General features: G+C 39.6%; 1 protein-coding gene across 3 annotated transcripts in view; it reads right to left on the reverse strand.

The window, feature by feature from the left end:
- The window catches only part of PTPRG (protein tyrosine phosphatase receptor type G), a 403269-nt gene that overhangs the window by 96576 nt on the left and 286335 nt on the right, over positions 1-20358 (reverse strand). For 2 of the 3 annotated variants that reach the window (XM_069966943.1, XM_069966944.1), the window contains exons 9-12: positions 16560-16750; positions 9431-9539; positions 4254-4303; positions 1158-1884 (exon numbers count right to left, since the gene is read on the reverse strand). In XM_069966943.1, the coding sequence (XP_069823044.1) occupies positions 1158-1884; positions 4254-4303; positions 9431-9539; positions 16560-16750 (1077 nt within the window). Of the gene's footprint in view, positions 1-1157; positions 1885-1925; positions 1984-4253; positions 4304-9430; positions 9540-16559; positions 16751-20358 lie in introns of all 3 variants that reach the window. The other variant, XM_069966945.1, reaches the window with a different exon arrangement.

Genomic DNA, 20358 nt, shown 5'->3' on the forward strand with positions numbered 1-20358 from the left:
ACCATGGGAAGTATATGGAAATGGAAGTCCATACATCTTCTAATATATACCATTGCATACTGTAGCTAAAACCTTTTATTTCCATATACTATCATTTCACTAGGAGACTGGAGATTGGCTTTAACAAGGTTGTAGATAAGCATAAAAATATGGCCGCTTCCATCCACAGTTTGTGGTTGCATTTCAGCACAGTCTTATTCATTTCAATGGAGCTAAGCTATAACCCATGAACGGGTGGTGGTGTTGCTTCGCAGAAGAGAACGGCCATATTTTTTTTTCTAATTCTGGACAACCCCTTTAAAATGTAGATGTCTTTGTAGTTATATTTTCTGTGCTTAAAGGGGTTATCCGACGCTCGCACATTTTTAACATGTTGCTGCCATATAAGAACATAACAAACATGTTATGCTTAACTCTCTGCGCTCCCCCAGAGTCCTGATGCAGTCGCCGGTGTCGCCCATTGCCTGTAGCTGCCGTTAATTCTGAGACAAGTTTGTCTCGGGAGTGACAACCCACTCAGCCAATCACTAACTGAGACAGGACAACACCTTGGGCAGTGATTGGCTGAGCGGGCTGACACTTCCAAGACAAGCTCATCTTAGAAGTAATGGCGGCTACAGACAGCAGGGGGTGCCGCCGACCGTGTCGGGGCACCGGGGGAACGCAACGCATAACAGGTTTTTAGGTTTTCGTATATGGCAGCAAGATGTAAAAAAATTAAAATAAAAAATGTGCGCGCCGGATAAATAACACAGCCCACTATAAAGAGCATCACTGTCATACAGAATTAAGCTTTAATATTCTCCATTGTAATCCCAGCCAAAAAGGCAAAAGAATAAGAAGTACTGTACATTATTCTTACAGTTAAACGAAAACATCAGAAACAAATTCCCATTTTCTCACGTTAGGTAACAAAAACGAGGAAAAAAGTTAAGATTCAGAAAATGGCTGAACCACAGGTTAAAAAGAAAGGAATGGGTGATGTCAAGAGATGGAGCAGTGGGGTTAGTGATATGTACAGGAATCTTGAGCAAAGGTTAGTTCTATGTACAGAAGTTCTGAACAAAGGAAACATTCTTTTAGTAAGAAAAGTCAGTAGTTTTAAGGACACAGAAGATACTGGTTTAGCCCCGAAGATGATAGATCTAGTCACCAACCTGGGTAAACAGTGGATCTGTTGTCCAAGTCTGTCCCATCTTTTTCTGGAATATATGAACTTTGATCCTGATCATAATCTTCTGTGGATGGCACTGTGGTTTGTAAAGGGACTGTACTTCCAGCAGGTGTAGCCCAGTTACTGTCCTCTACTAAAGAAGTGTTTCGTTTTTGCTTCGAGTCTGTTAAAGTTTCATTAGTGCCGGGGTCTTGTTGGCCATCAGCACTGTCAGTAGTCATGGTGGACTCTGTGTGGTTCTGCACATCTGAAGAATGTGTGGCGACATCATCTTTTTCCTTCTTTTCACTGTCCTCGCCTTCCTCCTCCTGCTCACCTTCTTCCCCCTCGCCTTTTTCATTTTTGTCCCCCTCCTCAGCCCCATCGCTATTCTTTGTGGGAGAAGCGTCGTTGTCGGAGCCTGTGGATGGTAAAGGTTCAGTAGTAGACACAACAGGCCTGGCGGCCTGTTTACTGGTGGGAGAGGAGGTGGGGAGGCGAGTGGGCCACACAGTGCTAGGAAAAGAAGGTAAACCACCACCACTAAACCCAAGACCAGCAAGCAGAGTACTTGTCACCACAGAGGCCACCGTAGCTTGGCTCCCACTCGAAGAAGGGCCCATCCCAGTGGCCATTGAAACAAAAGAAAAGGGGATGCCAGAGGAAGTCCAGGTGGAGGATCCAGAGCTGATTGGAGCCATGTCAGCGGAGGAAGCAGGGGAAGCAGTAGGCTTGGAGAAGAAAGATTAGAAAAGAAGAGTCAGTACATTACCTGGAATAACACTTTTAGAAAGTGCACTGGAGGAAATCTTTCTCTGAACTTTCTCATTCTGCGGTTAAGATAAAATAAGACACTATTTTTAATGACAAAACATGCAGGGAGGTTGGGGCCGTATGGGATTATAAATGTAGCTTTCATGTCCAGATGTTCTACAAAATGTGAAGGGTTTCTGCTTCATATCCCAAAAATATCCTCTGTCCATATGCTCTATTAGAACATGTGCATAACTCTAGGTTGTCCCTGGCTGGAGTGACTCATTCTGTATAGCTCTTAGGTGTCCCTGGTTGCATAGAGTGGCTCTCATACTGTATAATTCTTAGGTGTCCCTGGTTGGAGTGGCTCTTATTCTACATAATTCTTGGTGCCCCTGGTTGCATAGAGTGTCTCTCATTCTGTATAATTCTTAGGTGTCCATTGCTGGAGTGGCTCTCATTCTACACAGAGTGGAGTGACACTCCGGAGGACCCAGTAGGACAATGTACTGGCCACAACACAAGTCCTCTATAGCTAATTCTATAGGTGCAGAACAGCACTGGTCAGCAATAACTGCTAATCCCCTTCCTTGGCTACAGGGAGCTAAATCCAATCCATTAAATCCTAAGGGCACGCCATCAGGGCTAAAACCTTACAGAACGCCTATTACAAAACCAGACTGAGGTCTATGAGGAGTCTCTGTAAGGACTAGTACTGTTTTGAGGGAAGAACATGATTTGGTAGCAGGCAATGAAGCATGCAACCAGTTCCGGTCTACTGGAAACCATTATGATATATCACATATATCTTTGGCCCCTTGTAAATCAGTATATGACCAGGTGGCAATGGAATGGGATACATTCCATTTCTTCTCAGGTCTTAGGAAAGTGGTTGCAGAGGGCACGTCAGCCAAATCTGCTGTAGGGGCACCATAAATGACCAGGAGGCTTGTGACCATCACTGTATTGTGGTATCATATAGACATTGCGTAGCATTCTCAGGGGTGTAACTACCACTGTAGCAGCCATAGCGGCCAAGCGGGCCTTCCGGGTTCTGCAAAATGTCCCTTTAACTGTTTGCACTCTTGACGAGCACCTGCAGTTATGACTAGACTTTGCAGCTAAGGCTGGGTTCACACTACGTTTTTGCAATCTGTCTTTCATCCATTTTTGCGAAAAACGGATAGAAAATGGATGCATTTGTGTGCATCTGTTTTGATCCGTTTTTCCATTGACTTCCATTATAAAAAAGACGGATCAAAAATTATCCTTTTTTAGCGTACAAAAAAGCGTAGCCAACTGCATTTTTGTGTACGTAAAAAAAAATGGATGCATTTTGATCTGTTTTTTTAATAATGGAAGTCAATGGAAAAACGGATCAAAATGGATGCACAAAATTGCATCCGTTTTTCCATCTGTTTTTTGCAAAAACGGATGAAAAAAAAATAAATCAGATTTCAAAAACATTAGTGTGAACCCAGCCTTAGTAGTCAGTCGGGAGGGGAAGGGGGATCAAAGGTTTGTTATGGGGCCAAGCCATTTCTAGTTACAAGCCTGAGCATTCTGATTACTTCATAACTGGGGCTAACTGGAGTTATTTGGTCACGGTTATCATTACCCGAGCACCATAGTTTTTTACTTGCATTGATGGGCACTGCCACCTGGGCACGGTACAGTACATGATTTCTGCAGTGGTGACATTACTGTATAGCTATATGTTGGTATCATGATACCATAGGTTACTTATAATTAGATGTGCCATGGCTATTTGTACACTGTATAATGGTAGGTATAATTGTGGTGCCGGTGTTATGGGGGGCTGTCAGAAGAATTTATTGCACACACCACCATGTAACCTAAAGCTGACCCAGATCTCACCTACTCAAGTCTTAGAAGCAAATTGTCTATTTGCTTTAATAACATTTGTGTCCACCGGATGTCACCATTGTGTCATCTACTCTCAGCACATTCCCCTCAATATGCAGCATAGTAAAAAAAAAATATAATAAATTGGCACAGACTGAAGAATAAGGATTTCCTAACAACATTCAATTCACTTCCTCCGGACACAGAGTTTAAGGTCTATGGGAAAAGCTTGGATATAAAGTGCTACCTGTTATTATTACAGCTGTGGACAGCAGAGAGCAATGTGCATAGGGAAGGAGTAATACAGGGGAGAAAAAGAAGGAATAGGCAGAAGAGGGAGAGATAGAAGGACGGATATGAGATAGATAAAACGAGTACAGAGCTAGAGAAAGACAGGCAGCTTCTCACTGAGCCTTGCTGTAACACTGAAAAGAGAGAGGACTTATAACATCGGTATCACAGAAGATATTGCTATACTTACCACTCCTGTCTTTACTATCCTGGTCCCTTCAAATATACGTGTTGTGTTGGCTGAAAAAAAAAGAAAAAAAGAAAAAAGTAAACTATAAAATCCTATCTATCTTTATATATTTATATATATCTTTATATATATAGTGTTCAGAGGATGATCAAACAGACCTATAGCATTCATGTACTCTGAGGCAGATAAAGAATTTATGGCATGATCGCCAAAGTGGATTATAGTAATACATTTTGACCAACACAAACCAAACCAACCCTCGAGAAAGGCCGAAACGTGTCAGCTGGATGGGGGCCACGTCTGGACCGGACACTTAGCATTTACCACAGGTATGCTGGATGCACTTTACTAGCTTAGCGCCAGTTCACATGGAGTAAAACTGGCAGAATTCCGTGGAGGAACTCTCCTAGCAGTCTATGGGAGGGCTCGCACCTCCTCTCTCCACGTAGAAGAATTGACATATCAGGCATTCATTACTGTTAAAAATAGTAAAACCCTTTTGCGTTTTATTTTCTGCTGTATAGCTGCACCCAGCACGCAAAGCCACTTTATCAGAATTACTATGTATATTTGTATATTTTTTTTTTTCTTTTAAATCAACCGATGTCAGAAAGTTAAAACAGATTTGTAATTTACTTTGATTTAAAAATCTCAAGACTTCCAGTACTTATCAGCTGCTGTATTCTTTTCAGTCTGACACAGTGCTCTCTGCTGCCACCTCTGTCCATGTCAGGAACTGTCCAGACCAGGAGAGGTTCTCTATGAGGATTTGTCACTGCTCTAGACAGTTCCTGACATGGACAGAGGTGGCAGCAGAGAGCACTGTGCCTGACTGAAAAGAATACACCACTTCCTGCAGGACATATAGCAGCTGATGAGTACTGGAAGACTGGAGATTTTTTAAAAGAATTTACAAATCTGTATAATTTTTACGCCTATTAATTTGATTAACTATTGATTGACTATTTAATTAAATCTAGCCTATAGGCAAAGGCCTACTGTGGCTAAAGGTAAATCCCATCCTGTATGTATGTTCTTGTGCCACTGTCCTATAATTTTATATTGTATTACATTAGGCTGTACACATGATTTTCTATTATGAGAAGCATCTGACTGCGTCTAACAAAAGAGCCGTGTTCTGTAGCTAAACATTGCTGAAGGTTTGTGGCTGGAGTGAAGGACACAGAACAAAAAAAAAAAAAAAACGACACACAATGATATTAGCTTCCAATGACACAGGAGACGGAATAACTGTGGCAAAGTCAGCTGTAAATCCCACGGCACACAGACAGATACGCACAGGCGTAAGCAGCAGAATTTGCCTTTATCGTGATGCAGCTTTTGCCTCCATAGATTTGTCAGAATGATGTAAAAAGACTTATCATTGTATAATCCCATTATGCCACTTAATTTGCTGTCAGTGAATTGATTTTTTTTATAGGCCCCTACAGTGCCCCCCCTAGCCCCCATAAAGACCCATTTAAATATTTTTGTGTTCAAAAAGTACTACCACCTGATTTAGGCACAGTACAATTGTTAGGGTGCCCCCATATTGGTCAGGAGGTCTGATATTTCAGCTACTAATAATCTGAATAGGTTAAAATGACAAAAACATGGTTGCTTTCTTCCAGATTCAGCACCCCTGTTGGCCATGGATTCTGAGCAGTACTGCAGACTAGAGATGAAAGCAACTCCAGCATGCTCGAGTTTGATAGTTCGGCATGTGAATACCAGTAGCTGAGGAAGTTGAATGTAGTCCTAGGGGTCCGGGAAATCATGGATATAGACATAGGCCCTAGGGCTGCATCCAACTTTTTCAGCCATCGGCATTCAAGCGTTGAACAATCGTACACGAGCATGATTGAGTTGCGCTCATCTCAACTGAAGACTTATCCCATTGACAGATTAGTCCCTTTTCTGGAAAAAAACAGCCATTTGTTTAAGGGTTACTCCAGCAAAAGAAATATTTCAAATAATCTGGTGTCAGAAAGTGCCAGAGATTTGTAATTTACTTGTATTTAAAATTCTCCATTCTTTCAGTACTTATCAGCTGCTGTACGTCCTGCAAGAAGTGGTGTATTCTTTCCAGTCTGACACAGTGCTCTTCGCTGCCACCCATGTCCATGACAGAAACTGCCCAGAGCAGCAGCAAATTTCTATAGAAAAACTCTCCTGTTCTCCAGACTGTAAAGAATATACATGCAGGACATATAGCAGCTGATAAGTATTGGAAGACTGGAAGACTATTTTTAAATAGAAGCCTTTTTTGGCACGTTATTTTAATTTTTTTCTCTGCTGGAGTAGCCCTTTAAACCCTTTAAAAAGCAAGTTTGTCAATGAGATTTGAATGAAGTTATCCTTAGTTTTTTAAGAAATATAGTCGAGTTAAATAGCACAAATAAAATTGTTTCTATGGGTAAAAAACAAACAAACACTATTTTGTTTTGTTTTTTCTCTCTCCCCAAAGGTAACACTTTAATTTTGTGATTTTACTGGGGTTTGCACATAAATAAAAAACTTTTCTAGTTGCACTTAAAAGGGTTTGTCCAGGAACATTATAAACAATCCAGAGTAAGGGCCTATTCACATGTCAGTATATTTTTCACTCTGCTAATTTGAGGCCACTACTTTTAGTAGCAATCCGCAAATTTCCATCCGAATTACATCCGTATTTTTTGCTGATCCGCAAAAAAGAAAAAGTGCGGTTAATAATAATCTTGTCACTATTTGCAGATCCTATTCACAGGAATACTGATCCCATAGGGTCCTATTGGTGTGTCTGTGGAGGAATTTCAGTCTGCACAAGGGACTGTCTTTTTTTGCGGTACAGATCACAGCCCTGTACACAACTATGGATGTGTGAATTAGGCCATTGAAATACATCAATCCTATTTTCTGTCCGTAACTGCAGATCTGCAATTGCGGACAGAATTGCGGACATGTGAATAGGGCCTTAGGCTGCGTTCACACGTTCAGGTTTTTAATTTCAATTACGCAATGCAAAGCCAAAGATGGCTCTGAACAAAGAAATCACATTGCCTCCTTTGTAAAAGTCCAACATTTATGATCTATTCCTGAATTGCAATTAAAACCTGAATGTGTGAACGCACCCTTACATACTGGAAATAATTAAATAAAATTCAACATTTACAAGTTTACATACCATCACCCTGTCAGCAGTTCTACTGTGTTTCCTGCTCACCCCATGAGCCTGGATTCACACATAGCAGTTTTTTTTAAAACAGGCATTGCAGTTTTTGAGTCAAGGTCAGAAGTGGATCTGACAGGTAGGATACATAGAAGCTTTTCTTTTAATTGTCCTATTACTTTGAATCCACTTTTGGTTTTGGTTCACAAACTGCACTGTGTGACACCTGCCTTTCATACTATCAGTGGTCAGACATGTATAGATGCAAACCATGGATTTGGTCAATCACTATGTTTCCCCACTTGTGTAGTATAAGAAAAAATTAAGACTGTGGGCACCTGAAAAATTCTGATTCTGCCTGCCCAATTACAGTACAACAAATTTGTGGGTATAGACCGTGCAGACAGAAGCACTATGGGAAATGTAGTTCTCAGAGCATCGTGGTGGTCATGTGACCACTTGCTTTACACCCTCTCCAAGGTACAAAGCAGATGTCAAAAAGTGAAAACAAAGCTGAACGTATATTGACCACCTTAAGAATTCATATGAATTAGGATTCAGGCAACAAGATTTGGGAGCAAATTCCTTTAAATTATTGGAAATAAATGCATAGGTCTTATTTTTAATAAAGATATTTGTTCAATCTAAGAACTATTTTATTTAAATTCTGTAAATCTGAAGGTTTTCCAGTGATATTTCCAGTCCTCCCACCTGATGAGCTGGTATATTAATGGGCATCCTCACAAGTGAGCGATACCCATGTTCTCAACTCTGGTTGGGTCACCGGTAACGAAAGTTCTGATGCATGGGGTAAGTAACGTTCTCTAGCTCTGGGCCTCTCTAGAGCCAACAACAGATGCACTAATTAAGCTTAACAGATTGATTTAGGATCTTATGTGAAGACTTGCAAGTTCAGCAGCTCTCGCTCCATTACTCCTCTGTAGGGGCTGTCAGCAGGCAGTGTCTATCCAGATTAATTTTCAGCTTTACCATCCATGAAAACATCAACTTTTTTACACTCTGCAAAGTGCCCAGTAAATATTTGCCTAATTTTTGTTTTTTGGAGTAACAAAGCCCGGCTTGTCATTTCTGTTACGGGCATCTGCCAATCCAACAGCTGCCATGAACCTCACGCCAGTTGTCAAAGAGTTAAATTATTTTGCATATCTTAATTACAAAGCACAACACGCCTATTGGATTTCTGACAGCTCATTTTTAGAGTACCGTAAAGCTGTTACCGTAAAACTGGAAATTAATTGAATGATTTAGAGATGACAATAGATTCCAACAACAACAAGTGATAATAATTCTAGAATAAATGGCATACCAAAGAATATAAAAAAATATATACATATGATATAAAAATTTTATTGAATATAAAAATAAAATTCTTAAAGGGAAACCAGAAATAAATACATGTTTAAAAGGGATATTAATTATATATATATATATATATATATATATATATATATATATATATATATATACATATATATATATATATATATATATATATATATATATATATATATATATGTCTTCTTTTTCTGTATGCATATCTATATCAAACTCATGGTCGAATGTGGATCTGTTTCTCTGGGGGAAAATGCTGACTCTTAAGTCATGTAAAGTATAGAGATGAGTGCAACTCTAGCATGCTCGAAATCTGATTGTTTCGCCTTTCAAGCCTACAACCATAGGCCATGTTTTTCCAGACATCTTACGGCTGCATCCAACTTCTTTAGCCACCGGTATTCAACTGCCCAATGAACGGACTCAAGCATGCCGCAGTTGTGCTCATCTCTAGTAAAGATTTTCAACTAAGATTTTCAAACCACCATAATTCACACAGTGAATAGTCTCGTCAGGGACCAATAAACATGGCCTTTTACTAAATAACATAATTAAAAAAAAAAAAAAAAAAAGACTTGGACAATGGGGTATTACTTTAGCCCCAGCTGCTGGCTACTCATAGAGATTAAATATGTCCATAAATGTAACCATTATCCAAAGAGGAAAGGCATCTTACCTTGAAAAAGCATTGTTTGGCTGAAGTCACTGCGCATGTCGTTGCGACACACCGCCTGCACTCTGAACAGGTATAGGATATCGGGCGAGACGTGGTTAATGGTGACATTCTGCATAGAAAAAACAAACATAGTCACATGGTTTATTAACTATGATATGACTTTACAGTCATGAACAAAGCCAGACAACAACAGCTAGGAACATTCACAGTTTTCTACTGTACTGTACGATATTTCTATATTCATATCACAATCTCTAAAACACTCGCCCAAAAAGCTCCAAGTCCCTAAATACACTACTAGGTATTAATTTAAAACTGTCATGGATGTCATTAAAAAAGCAATTTTAAGAGCTCAATAATGCTCGCCTTCACAAAGAAATGTCGGAAAATATTTATGCGGCCAATAAAATGATAGATCAGTTGGAATCTATGTATTTTTCACTTGTTTGTCTCTCTGGCTTTTATGCCTTTTTTATGGAGCAATAAAACCGATGAAGTGTCTGTGCTACATGCCCAAGCCAAAGGCGATATCATAAGTAGCCCCCATAAATAATCAGCGCAGAGCACACCCCTCTCTACCTCAATTTACTTTTCAAGCTGAACATTGAAATGTCCTTTGTTACCGGGCAAAAAAAAAAAAAGTCAACGCCTCGGCTTAAGACTGAGAGCTATTTGTCCCTAGACTCCCCATGTTACTTGACTTTACCACAATGTACTATACAAGGGCTGAACAATGAAGTTGCTATGACATTCTAGAGACTATTTATAGGGACTTTGAAGAAAAAAGAAAAACTACAAGAAAACAAAACACAAACACAGTAAAAGCAAAAAGTGTAAAAGTATTCTAGTAAAGATGGAAGTTCAAAAAACAAATTGGTTGAGGGGTAATCTTCACAGGAAGTCTGTCAGCTACGACTAACAAATTTCCAGCTCTTCATAAAAGTGACATCAGAAGCCATAAAGGGTGGAAGACCTAAAAAGTACAACTAAATAACCAACCATTAAAGTCTTTCCTATACTAATATAACAATCTTCATAATTTCCCATCTATATCACCCACTGCATATTGGGATACTACCGCTACATGCTTTAGGAAAGAGAGAATAGGAGTAGAGTTTAATACATGCTTTAGGAGTACCTGGAAAAAATGTGCTGAATGCGATGGTCAGTTAGACCACCTATAAATGGGGCCTAGAGCATTCAATAGTAAGGTCCCTTTCATATTCAGCAGCCTATGTACACTGTATACATTGGCATACCAGCAGAGAGGTATGCAAACACAAGGCCCAATACCCAAAGGCTTGCCCATTTGGTTTACTGGACCGAACATAGTCTCTAGTGATAATATTCTGTTCATGGTGTATGATGTTCATCTAGTTTGGACTTTATAGACCAGAGGTCATGTTAAGGGGAAATATTCCGTCTTTACACACAGAAATCTATGTATTAATGACCCATTTCCAGCATCTTGCATATACAGTGTGGCGTTATATTATCCAGGCCCTTCAATGAATAACACCATTGTATTGCACATAGTTTCTTAGTCTGCCTGGTCTTAAAGGGGTTATCCGGTGCTACAAAAACATGGCCACTTTTCCCCTCTCTTGTCTCCAGATTGGGTGGGGTTTCAAACTCAGTTCCATTGAAGTAAATGGAGCTTAATTGCAAACCACACCTGAACTAGAGACAGGAGAGAGGGGGAAAAGTGGCCATGTTTTTTGTAGCACTGGATAACCCCTTTAAAGAAAACCTGTCCATGGCGATAGTCACACATAGTATTTTGGCCAATATTTTTCGGGCAATATTAGTAGCCAAAATCAGGAGTGCAATCAACAGAGGAAAAAATAATAAGGGAAAGATTTGCAGTTTCTTTGTTTTCAATCCACCTCTGGTTTTGGTAAAAAAAAAAAAAATACTGTCCAAAATACTAAGTGAAATATTGTGAGTGAACATAGCCCATAGCTGTAAAACACGGTTAGGAGTAATCATCCTGAAACTGATGACTGTGTGCCAAAGAATAATTCTGAATTTAGGAGGGTTATCATATGCAGTGTATGGCCAAGAGATCAGTTTCCCAGAAAGGGTAATAAACCTCTAATATTATTACACATAAAAAATAGCAGCTTTGGAAATACTGTGTCCACTTAATCTGACTTATTCTTAAGATGTCATATCACCCTACTCCAATTGTTAACGTGTTTTTCTATATAATCTACAATACATCATAGTGTTAGGGTTGTGGGGTCAGTCATCTCGAGTTCAAGTTTTAATTTATTGGGATTTCTTGGAAAACTAAAAATAGTTTGCAATGGACCTTATAGGGTAGCCACAGAAATATTAACCTTCCTACATATATGTAATTTCAGACAATAAATGGTTTAAGAGATTTTTGCAAATGGAAGGCCAGTGGTGGACTCCCTGTTTATTTCAGTAGTCTTCTTCTAAAGAAGTGCATGTGCAGATGGCATAGCCCACCATATGCTTCTCCTATTCTCAGCATCTAAAAGCATAATGGAGGGATCTCATTGACTGTGAGGGTCCACCATCCCCAGCTGCTTTTCGTACAAAGGAAGCACCTAGTTTTAGGTTCTATTCGTACTGCCTGTTGGTTTTGCATGGGTGCAGGAGAAGTCTCCTGACATCTATGGTGAACATTTCAACCCCCCCAATTACTCAAAGGAAGCCAAAAGAGTGCCTTCTTTTTCATGGCTTAAGACAGGATTTACTATACTAGAAGAAAAAAAACAAACACATGGTATGCAAGTATGACATCCAGTAAAAAGCATCTGTCAGAGCTATACATCAAATGTATATATTGATGGATTATCTCTTTGTATAGCTCAGACACAATACTGCAAGACACAGAAACATAGCAACAAAGAAGATTGTCGGCAGAAAAACACCACGGGGCCCATCTAGTCTGCCCTTTTAGTATTTTCTTTCTTATAATTTTAGGATAGATAGATGTTTATCCCAGGCAGGTTTACATTCAGTTATTGTAGATTTACCTACCACACCTGCTGGAAGTTTGTTCCAAGCATCTACTACTTTTTAAGTAAAGTAATATTCTCTCACATTGCTTCTGATCTTTCCCCCAAGTAACCTCTCACTGTGTCCTCTTGTTCTTGAGCTCAGTCTTTTTTTTTTTTTTTTTTTTTTACTAAAAACACTTCCCTCCTGAACCTTATTTAGTCCTTTAACATATTTCAAGGTTTCATGTCCCCCTTTCCCTTCTTTCTTCCAGACTATACAGATTCAAATCCGTAAGTCTTTCCTGATATGTTTTATGCCTGACACCCTCTAATATTTTTGTGGCCCGTCTTTGGACCCCTATTTTATCAATGTTCTTTTTTAGGTCTCCAGAACTGGACACAGTATTCCAGATGTGGTCTCACCAGAGCTCTATACAGCGGGATCACAATCTCCCTCTTCCTACTGGTTATACCTCTAGCTTTACAGCCCAGCAGACAATTTGCTTTCCCTACCGCCTGGTTGCACTGGTGACTCCGGTGATTTTAAGGCTGTCAGAAATCACCACCCCTAAATCCTTCTCCTCTGATGTCTTTGCCAACACAGAACTGATGTGTTAAAAAGACAGTGTGAAAAAAAAAAACTAAACTCAGTTACTATATACTAAAAGCCACAAGCAGTACCCCTCACCACTACTGGCTTTAATATAATCCATCCTTCTCTTTTCTCCGTCTCTTACTTCACCTCCCCCCTTATCATCCAAGACTCTCGTCCCTAGCCAGGGGAAAGTGAGAAATGAAGGAAAATAAAAATCTAATTTCTTTCTGGCAGAGAAAAGAGTTGGAATCCTGCCCTAAAGTCCTGAATACTTACATATATTCTAATCTGCTTATCATTTGCTTGATATAATAAACGTCCTGAATGATATTAATACATTCACACACAAAAAAAAAATTAAAAAAATAATAATAATATATATATATTATATATATATATATATATATATATATATATATACACACACACACACACACACACACACACACACACACATACATACATATAATGGATTTTGGAAATTGATTCACAGTAGGAAAATGAATGCATGATACTATATGATTATTGTTCACTTACAAAAGGTATGTATGCATGTATATTTTTGTGTAATATTGCTTGTTATGCGTGGGAAGCAGCAACACCTTCAGCGATGCAACACGCACTACATTGAGTGTCGAGAAATGATGGGAGGCAGCAGACAATGAGGCAGCGCTGCATGATACTAGTGGAGCAATATGCTGTCCCCAGGTGACTGCAGGCACAGGAGGCAGCAGGACCATGCATCTAAATAAGATGAGACATGAGGCTAAGCCCTGCACTACCTTTCATCTTTATCACCAATATTATGGTATGGGATTTTTTCAGAACAGTGGATAGAAAGTAATACCACAGTAAAGCGCTCTGGAATCAAGGACGCTTTAAAAATAAATAATAATAATAAAAAAAAGGATGGGTAAGTACAGGAAAGGAATGCAGCTGGTATACTGGTACAATGAAAGATGGTGGAGGGAAGCAGTCCGGCTATGTGAGGTAGGGAGACACCTGCTGACCCATAAGATCCCACTGCTTTGTTCTGCTTGACAGTCCCATGGGGGCAAGATGAAGTCCAGCTTATGTATCGAGAAGAACATAGGAGCCACATGGTAGAAGGATGGAGAAGTCAATGGGTCAGAGTAATTTCTCAGGGCTATACATGTATACAAATTATGGAGATTCAGTCACAAATATGTGGCGTAGTCGCGAGACAACCTCTGGTGTTAGCTCATTGCTGCCTATGCTTACTATCTGTCAGACTTTCTTAAACCTCATACTATATAACTTAGTGTTACAACTAACTCCATATCGCCTATAGCTCGGAAGATGAAACGCTCCAGATTTTCAATTAATTTTGCATAATGAATACCCAGTTCCCTACATCCATAGATAGTGGTGACTTGACAGTGATCTGAACTCTATTCTCAGGACAGGTTGCTCTTACTAATTATTGCACTCTCAGTCCCCCCACCACCCCCCACACCCCGGCTGACGTCCCTTATGATAATGTAATTGTAACAAAGAAAATCATCCTGGAACATTGTAACCTTGTGCATCGTTCAATTGATTCCTTCTCTATTCTCTGAACCATAGCACTTCCCTACGTGACCCAGATAACAATGTCTAGTGGGGGAACAGAAAATATAAATGGAAATGAAGGAAAGTAATCCTTATCTGGGAGTGTTATTGTATAAGTTATGGAGCAGGCCCAGAGGACGGCACATTCAGAAATAAAATAAGAAAAAAAAAAGTCATTAGGAGATGTATTGTAGGCGCCAGCATTTTTCATGTACATACACAATTCCAGATTTCGTTATGTTACCAGCCGGTTCAGATTAACATTAAATGAAGCGCTCTGAAACCTGGAAGTGTTACTTTGATTCCTTGCAAGGGCAAAGAAATGTGCGCTGGTTTAAAAGACGAGAATGCTGAAAAAGGGAAATCCTAAAATAGTGCAGAGCTGAAATAATATTTGCATTTAAAAGCAATTCGGCTAAGTAATTTTTTCCTCTGACTGGTCAAATCTTTCCTTAACCCTTTAAGCTACTAGGGTCTTCCCTCACCCACACACTGATAACCATTGGTCTCTCATTTATAAGAGTCTGATTTCTCAAAAAAAAAAGACGGTTAACCTGACTGATGGTCTGGCAGCCAAATGTCAGATATGGCTCTAATATACTTATATACTTAGCATATAGGTTCCTTGAAGTGTAAAACATCTTAACATCTTAATAGAGTGGATTTAAAGAGGTGATATAAATAGAAATAGGTGGCTCAAATTGAAATTTCCATATAACAATGTTTTACAGCAAATGCCAATAGATGTCTGTACAAGTAAGATGGGGGTTCATATATGTCCACCTAATACCCCAATTGATGGAATTTTATTTTATTTTTTATTTTTTTTTAATGTTTTGCAATTTCAAGTGTAGAGCCAGACAGGGGAACATGCCTTGCAGGGTTTTTTAACATTTGAACCAGTCCAACATTACAAATGACTCTTCAAATTCCAGGAAAGAGACAATTGGTAAGAAAAGGATGGGTTCTGGCACCAGCTTACCCAGTGTTTTCCTACCACACCAGATAGTGTTGAGGATGTCCTGAAACTCAGATAAATCTCCAGATATACAGTATTGAGTCCTAAGAAACCACTTCATACAAAAGAAATCTATAAGCCATTTTCTTTAACTCCAATACTACCACCACAAACCTTGCACGTACTCAAAACTGTACGTCAACAATTCACAAATGTAAAATTGTTAAGACTTTTTGTATGTGACCCCAATGTTTGGTTCATTCTTTTGGATGGTGTCATTTTAAGGGAACTGAGTATGATTATCGGATATGGGGAACCCAGGAAGACACTTTAACCTGTCACCACTTTCATGAGGTCTGAATCATGAGTAACTGATACAGTCCCCAATGGCCTCTCTGAGTCCCACTAGTCTAGACTGATTGACCTCTGCCTGTCTGAATATAGGGAGATACTTATCAATCAAGCCTAAAGACGCAGGCAGAACCCATAAGGGACCGCCTAAATGACTTCTGACAGGTTCCCTTCCTGTTGTGTCTGTAAGTCCCAACCTAAGCAGAGATCAGCTACAAAGAGTCTCCTTGTTCTGGAGGACAGAGCATGTCCAAACATCGTTTGTACAGTTCTTTGATTTCAATCAGAATTGTGTAATTCCTGGTTTCCCCTGGGGAGGCACTGCAGGTAAACTGGGCACTTGCTACTATGTTCACACACATTGCTGATGATCCCAGCAGCATAATGCCCTGTGACCAGCGTATCAACAAGAGATCATGCTAATAAACAGCTATGTTTTAGTTATGTTATCAAATAAAGTAAGATTTTAATTGTAATGGTATTCCGAATTGTTGATTCCTTCAGGCTTGGCCATCAGCTGACCCATGCACCCTCTTGTATATGGCCTCTGCTATGATGCTCTGCTCTGATGCTCTGATATGGAATGACACCCTTGAAGTGAGCAGATACTATATTTTGTTACATAAAGCAGAACACCGCCCCACAACATAACAATGTGACTGCACAGGATGACGACATTACCAGTTCTTTTTCACTGTCGTTGTCTTTAATGTAGGTTTTCTCCTTCTCTTCATCATTTTTGGTCCAGCTGTAAGATACCATGTAGTTCATGATTGGAGGGTGGTAAACAAAGGCTGGCTTCTTCCAAGAAACAACTAAAGCCGTCTTGTTTACTGGTTGCACTGTCATGCTGACCGGCGGGGAGCTGCAGACTAGAAGACAAAATACACGGTTATTCTCTGTAACTGAATTACCAGAACATCAAAATGTACATTTAGCTATATATCAATCTGAGTGAGAAAGTTACAACGTTCAATGGAAAGACGTAAGCATTCAAACAAGTGTCTTGAGCCCCCCCCCAAAAAAAGGGTGTCTGCGAATGGTAAGGGGGCAATGACAAAGTTATGTATAGCTTAGAGGTATACTCTCGCCTCATTTCATTGGTGGACAGCGTCACCTAGGCGGTGCTTCACGGCAGTTGGTCCCCATCTCTCTGCTGGGGAAAATGCCCATCTGCGGTGAATCCCCGTCTAGGTGACACTGTTTAATGATGAAATTAAGTGATTTTAGAGAAGAAAGAAGACAGAGAGACAGAATATATATATATATATATATATATTATATATATATATATATATATATATATATATATATATATATATATATATACAGACACACACATACATATATACACTGTATCAAGTGTGCAGCATCTACGCCTGTGGACAGTGTGGAGAACCAAACAGTAGAGGGTGACAGTATCACCTCAAGATGTACTAGAGCCTCAAAAGTGTGACAAAATTCTGGTGCAACATTTGGGCACAGTTTAAGCCAACTAATGGTTGGTCTAAAAACTTAGACTAGAAAGTCTAAGAATCACCAAAACCCCTGATACACTTTAGACTGTGTAGTTCAGGGACGGGGAACCATGGGGCCTGTAGTTGTTACAAAACTACAATTCCTATTACACCTGCACAGCCGAAGCTAAGGCCAAAGGTTCTCCATTCCTGGTCTAGTCTATGTTTACACCATCTAAGAATTAGAACATTTCAGTAAATCTTAGCCTATAGGTACTCATACAAATAATGAGAAAGAAAAATATGGTGTGGTGGTTCTACAGTTGGTAGAGAAGTAACCACAGGGGGTTGTTTGGTCCAACTTAACAGACACAACTAATAACTATTTTTAAAAATGAATTTTCTTTTGGGTGTAAACACCTACTGATAGGATGAATCTCGTCTTGACCTTAAATTACACTGTGTGTGGTCAATGGTTCCAGTGCTCATGTTGAAACGTAGCGTAGATATGAACGGCTAAATATAGGTATTAATTATGTCAACTACAGGTGTGGATGAGTCTTTAGATGAAAGCGATGTCACATATTGACTAAGATAATGATATGCCTTGTAGCTACTAAATATAGTACCTCAGTATTCTGTTATATAATACAAGAAAAATAAGTAGTCTAAGCAATCACAGCTGTAATCTTATACTGGGGGAAGGGGCATTTGTGCTTTAGGTACACACATTATTAAAAAAGTCAAGTAGTGAGACATTATACCCTCGGCTGGATGCAGAAATCTTCTGAAGTTAAGCTTCCCTTCATTTGCTCCTTCCTCGAACAAGCATCTGGTCTTCAAATTTTATTACTCAAATACATCAATTCTAAATGACAAGGTGATAAATGGCAAAGGACTACAACTCAATCTGATCCTGACCACAAGAATGAATGAATCAGACTTTGGGACCTTCTCCTGCCCCCCGGCAAACCCTTTTATATGCTCTGGTTGTCAGACAGTAAGAAATGAGATTCAGGCTTATGCATTAAAAACATCACTTTCACAAATGATCGGCTCCTGCAAACAGGAGTCACAGCAATCTCCGCGCCTCACAATCTGTCCCTACGCTTCCATGCCTCCGTCTCCTACAATGTGTGGAGGCCCTGAATTCAATGGATGTTGGATTTTTTTTTTCTGATTTAGAGGAGACAAATTATTTAAGTATAATCTATATTCATCTGCCTGACTATATCAGAAAATATCTTTTCCTGTTTTCTTTAGTTACGACTAAATGAATTTATTAAGGAGCATTTCCGTAACCCAGCTCTATCTCCAATCTCTTCAGCCTAGTGTAAGCCAACGCTGTATGGATGAGGAGGCAAAGACTGGACTAAGCTAGGCGGGAGGAAAGGGGTGATTAATGGAGGGGTCGTAAACACTTTTCTACTATTCGGCTATTTTCACACAGTGTATTTCGAGGCTAAAAATACGCATTTTTTTTTATAAGCAAAATGAGCCTTGAATTTTAAAGCTATATCAGACTGTTGTTTTATAGATTTTATTTTGCCAATTGCAAAAACTGGTGTTTGTTATGCACTCCCCCAAAAAAAACGACATGCGAGCTGTCGAGTATTCTCCAAATGCATTAAATTTTTTGGGGGGCTGAATATAACCAAGGGCCCTTTAAAATGGTTGACCAGCGCTACAAAAACATGGCCACTTTAGTCTCGCTCTTGTCTCCAGTTCAGGTGTGGTTTGCAATTAAGCTCCACTTACTTCAATGGAATGGAGTTTCATACCCCACCCAATCTGGAGACAAGAGAGGGGGAAAGTGGCCATGTTTTTGTAGCCCTGGATAACCCCTTTAAGCCAAGGTGCAGATAACTTTGATTGCCGCTTATGTGCTAAGCCTTGAGAAGGCACAATCCATCTTTTGACCAGACACGAGTGACTGCGAGAGTGTGTTGCACGGAGCTGTCAAACTGATCAGGTTCGATAACGATCTATAAGCATTTAATTACCGGAAGCTGCAGAAGTTGGATGCTGGTCTAAGACTGCCTATGGCTGTTTCCATGCTTTCCAGGACTCCCTAAAATGGCATCTAAGGGCCCTATTCCACCGGACGATTATCGTTCAGATTATCGTTAAACCGTTCGAATCTAAATGATAATCATTCGGTTAAAATGCAGTTAACGATTAACGACCGAACGAGAAATCGTTGATCGCTTTATAAGACCTGGACCTATTTTTATCGTTGCTCGTTCGCAAATCGTTCGCATTGAATAAGACGTCGTTCGGTTGTTCGCAATAGATACGAACGCAATAGCGAATAAATAGCGAATAAAAACGGTCGCAATTACGATCATAAGTAACGATTATCGTTCCATGGAAATGAGTGAACATTTTCAGGTCTTTCGCAATAGCGGTCGTTTGAGATCGTTAATCGTTAATTATGCAAACGATAATCGTCCGGTGGAATAGGGCCCTAACTTCTGTAGCTGAGGGGAGACACATGCTGAGGTCCACTCAACACTATGGCTAGATCATACGTGCGGCCCTTCACTTCATTGTGCTCAAATAATGGTAAAATGCATCTGTGCACTCTCATGTACTGAGGGTCAAATGGTACTCAGAGGAAGAGACCATGGCGCACTACATGTTTTATTCAGTACAATAGCGTGACTGAACCACCATATTTCCTGGTATTTTTTAGAAGTCTGCAAACCCTTACAACACCAAACTAACATTGGATCATATGACCTATTGCAGTGAACCTTGAGTGTGGATTTTGGATTGTCGCAAACATTAAATGAGCAATAACAAACTATTGTATTGAATTACATGTGGTGTGTAGTAGGCTTTCCCTTTATTAACTTCACTTCATTATAAGCTGCACATGCCCTGTTTACATAGGGCAATGTACGGCCAATAAAAACTATTTTATTGGCCACAAAAAAGGTGTGATACGTGGATGAAGGAGTGTTTTCTCATTTGATGGCTGATTACACAAGCCAATTATTGGGAATGAGTGTCCCTAAGAA

This window comes from Dendropsophus ebraccatus, chromosome 4 (assembly GCF_027789765.1).
Source record: "Dendropsophus ebraccatus isolate aDenEbr1 chromosome 4, aDenEbr1.pat, whole genome shotgun sequence".
Classification (NCBI taxonomy): domain Eukaryota; kingdom Metazoa; phylum Chordata; class Amphibia; order Anura; family Hylidae; genus Dendropsophus; species Dendropsophus ebraccatus.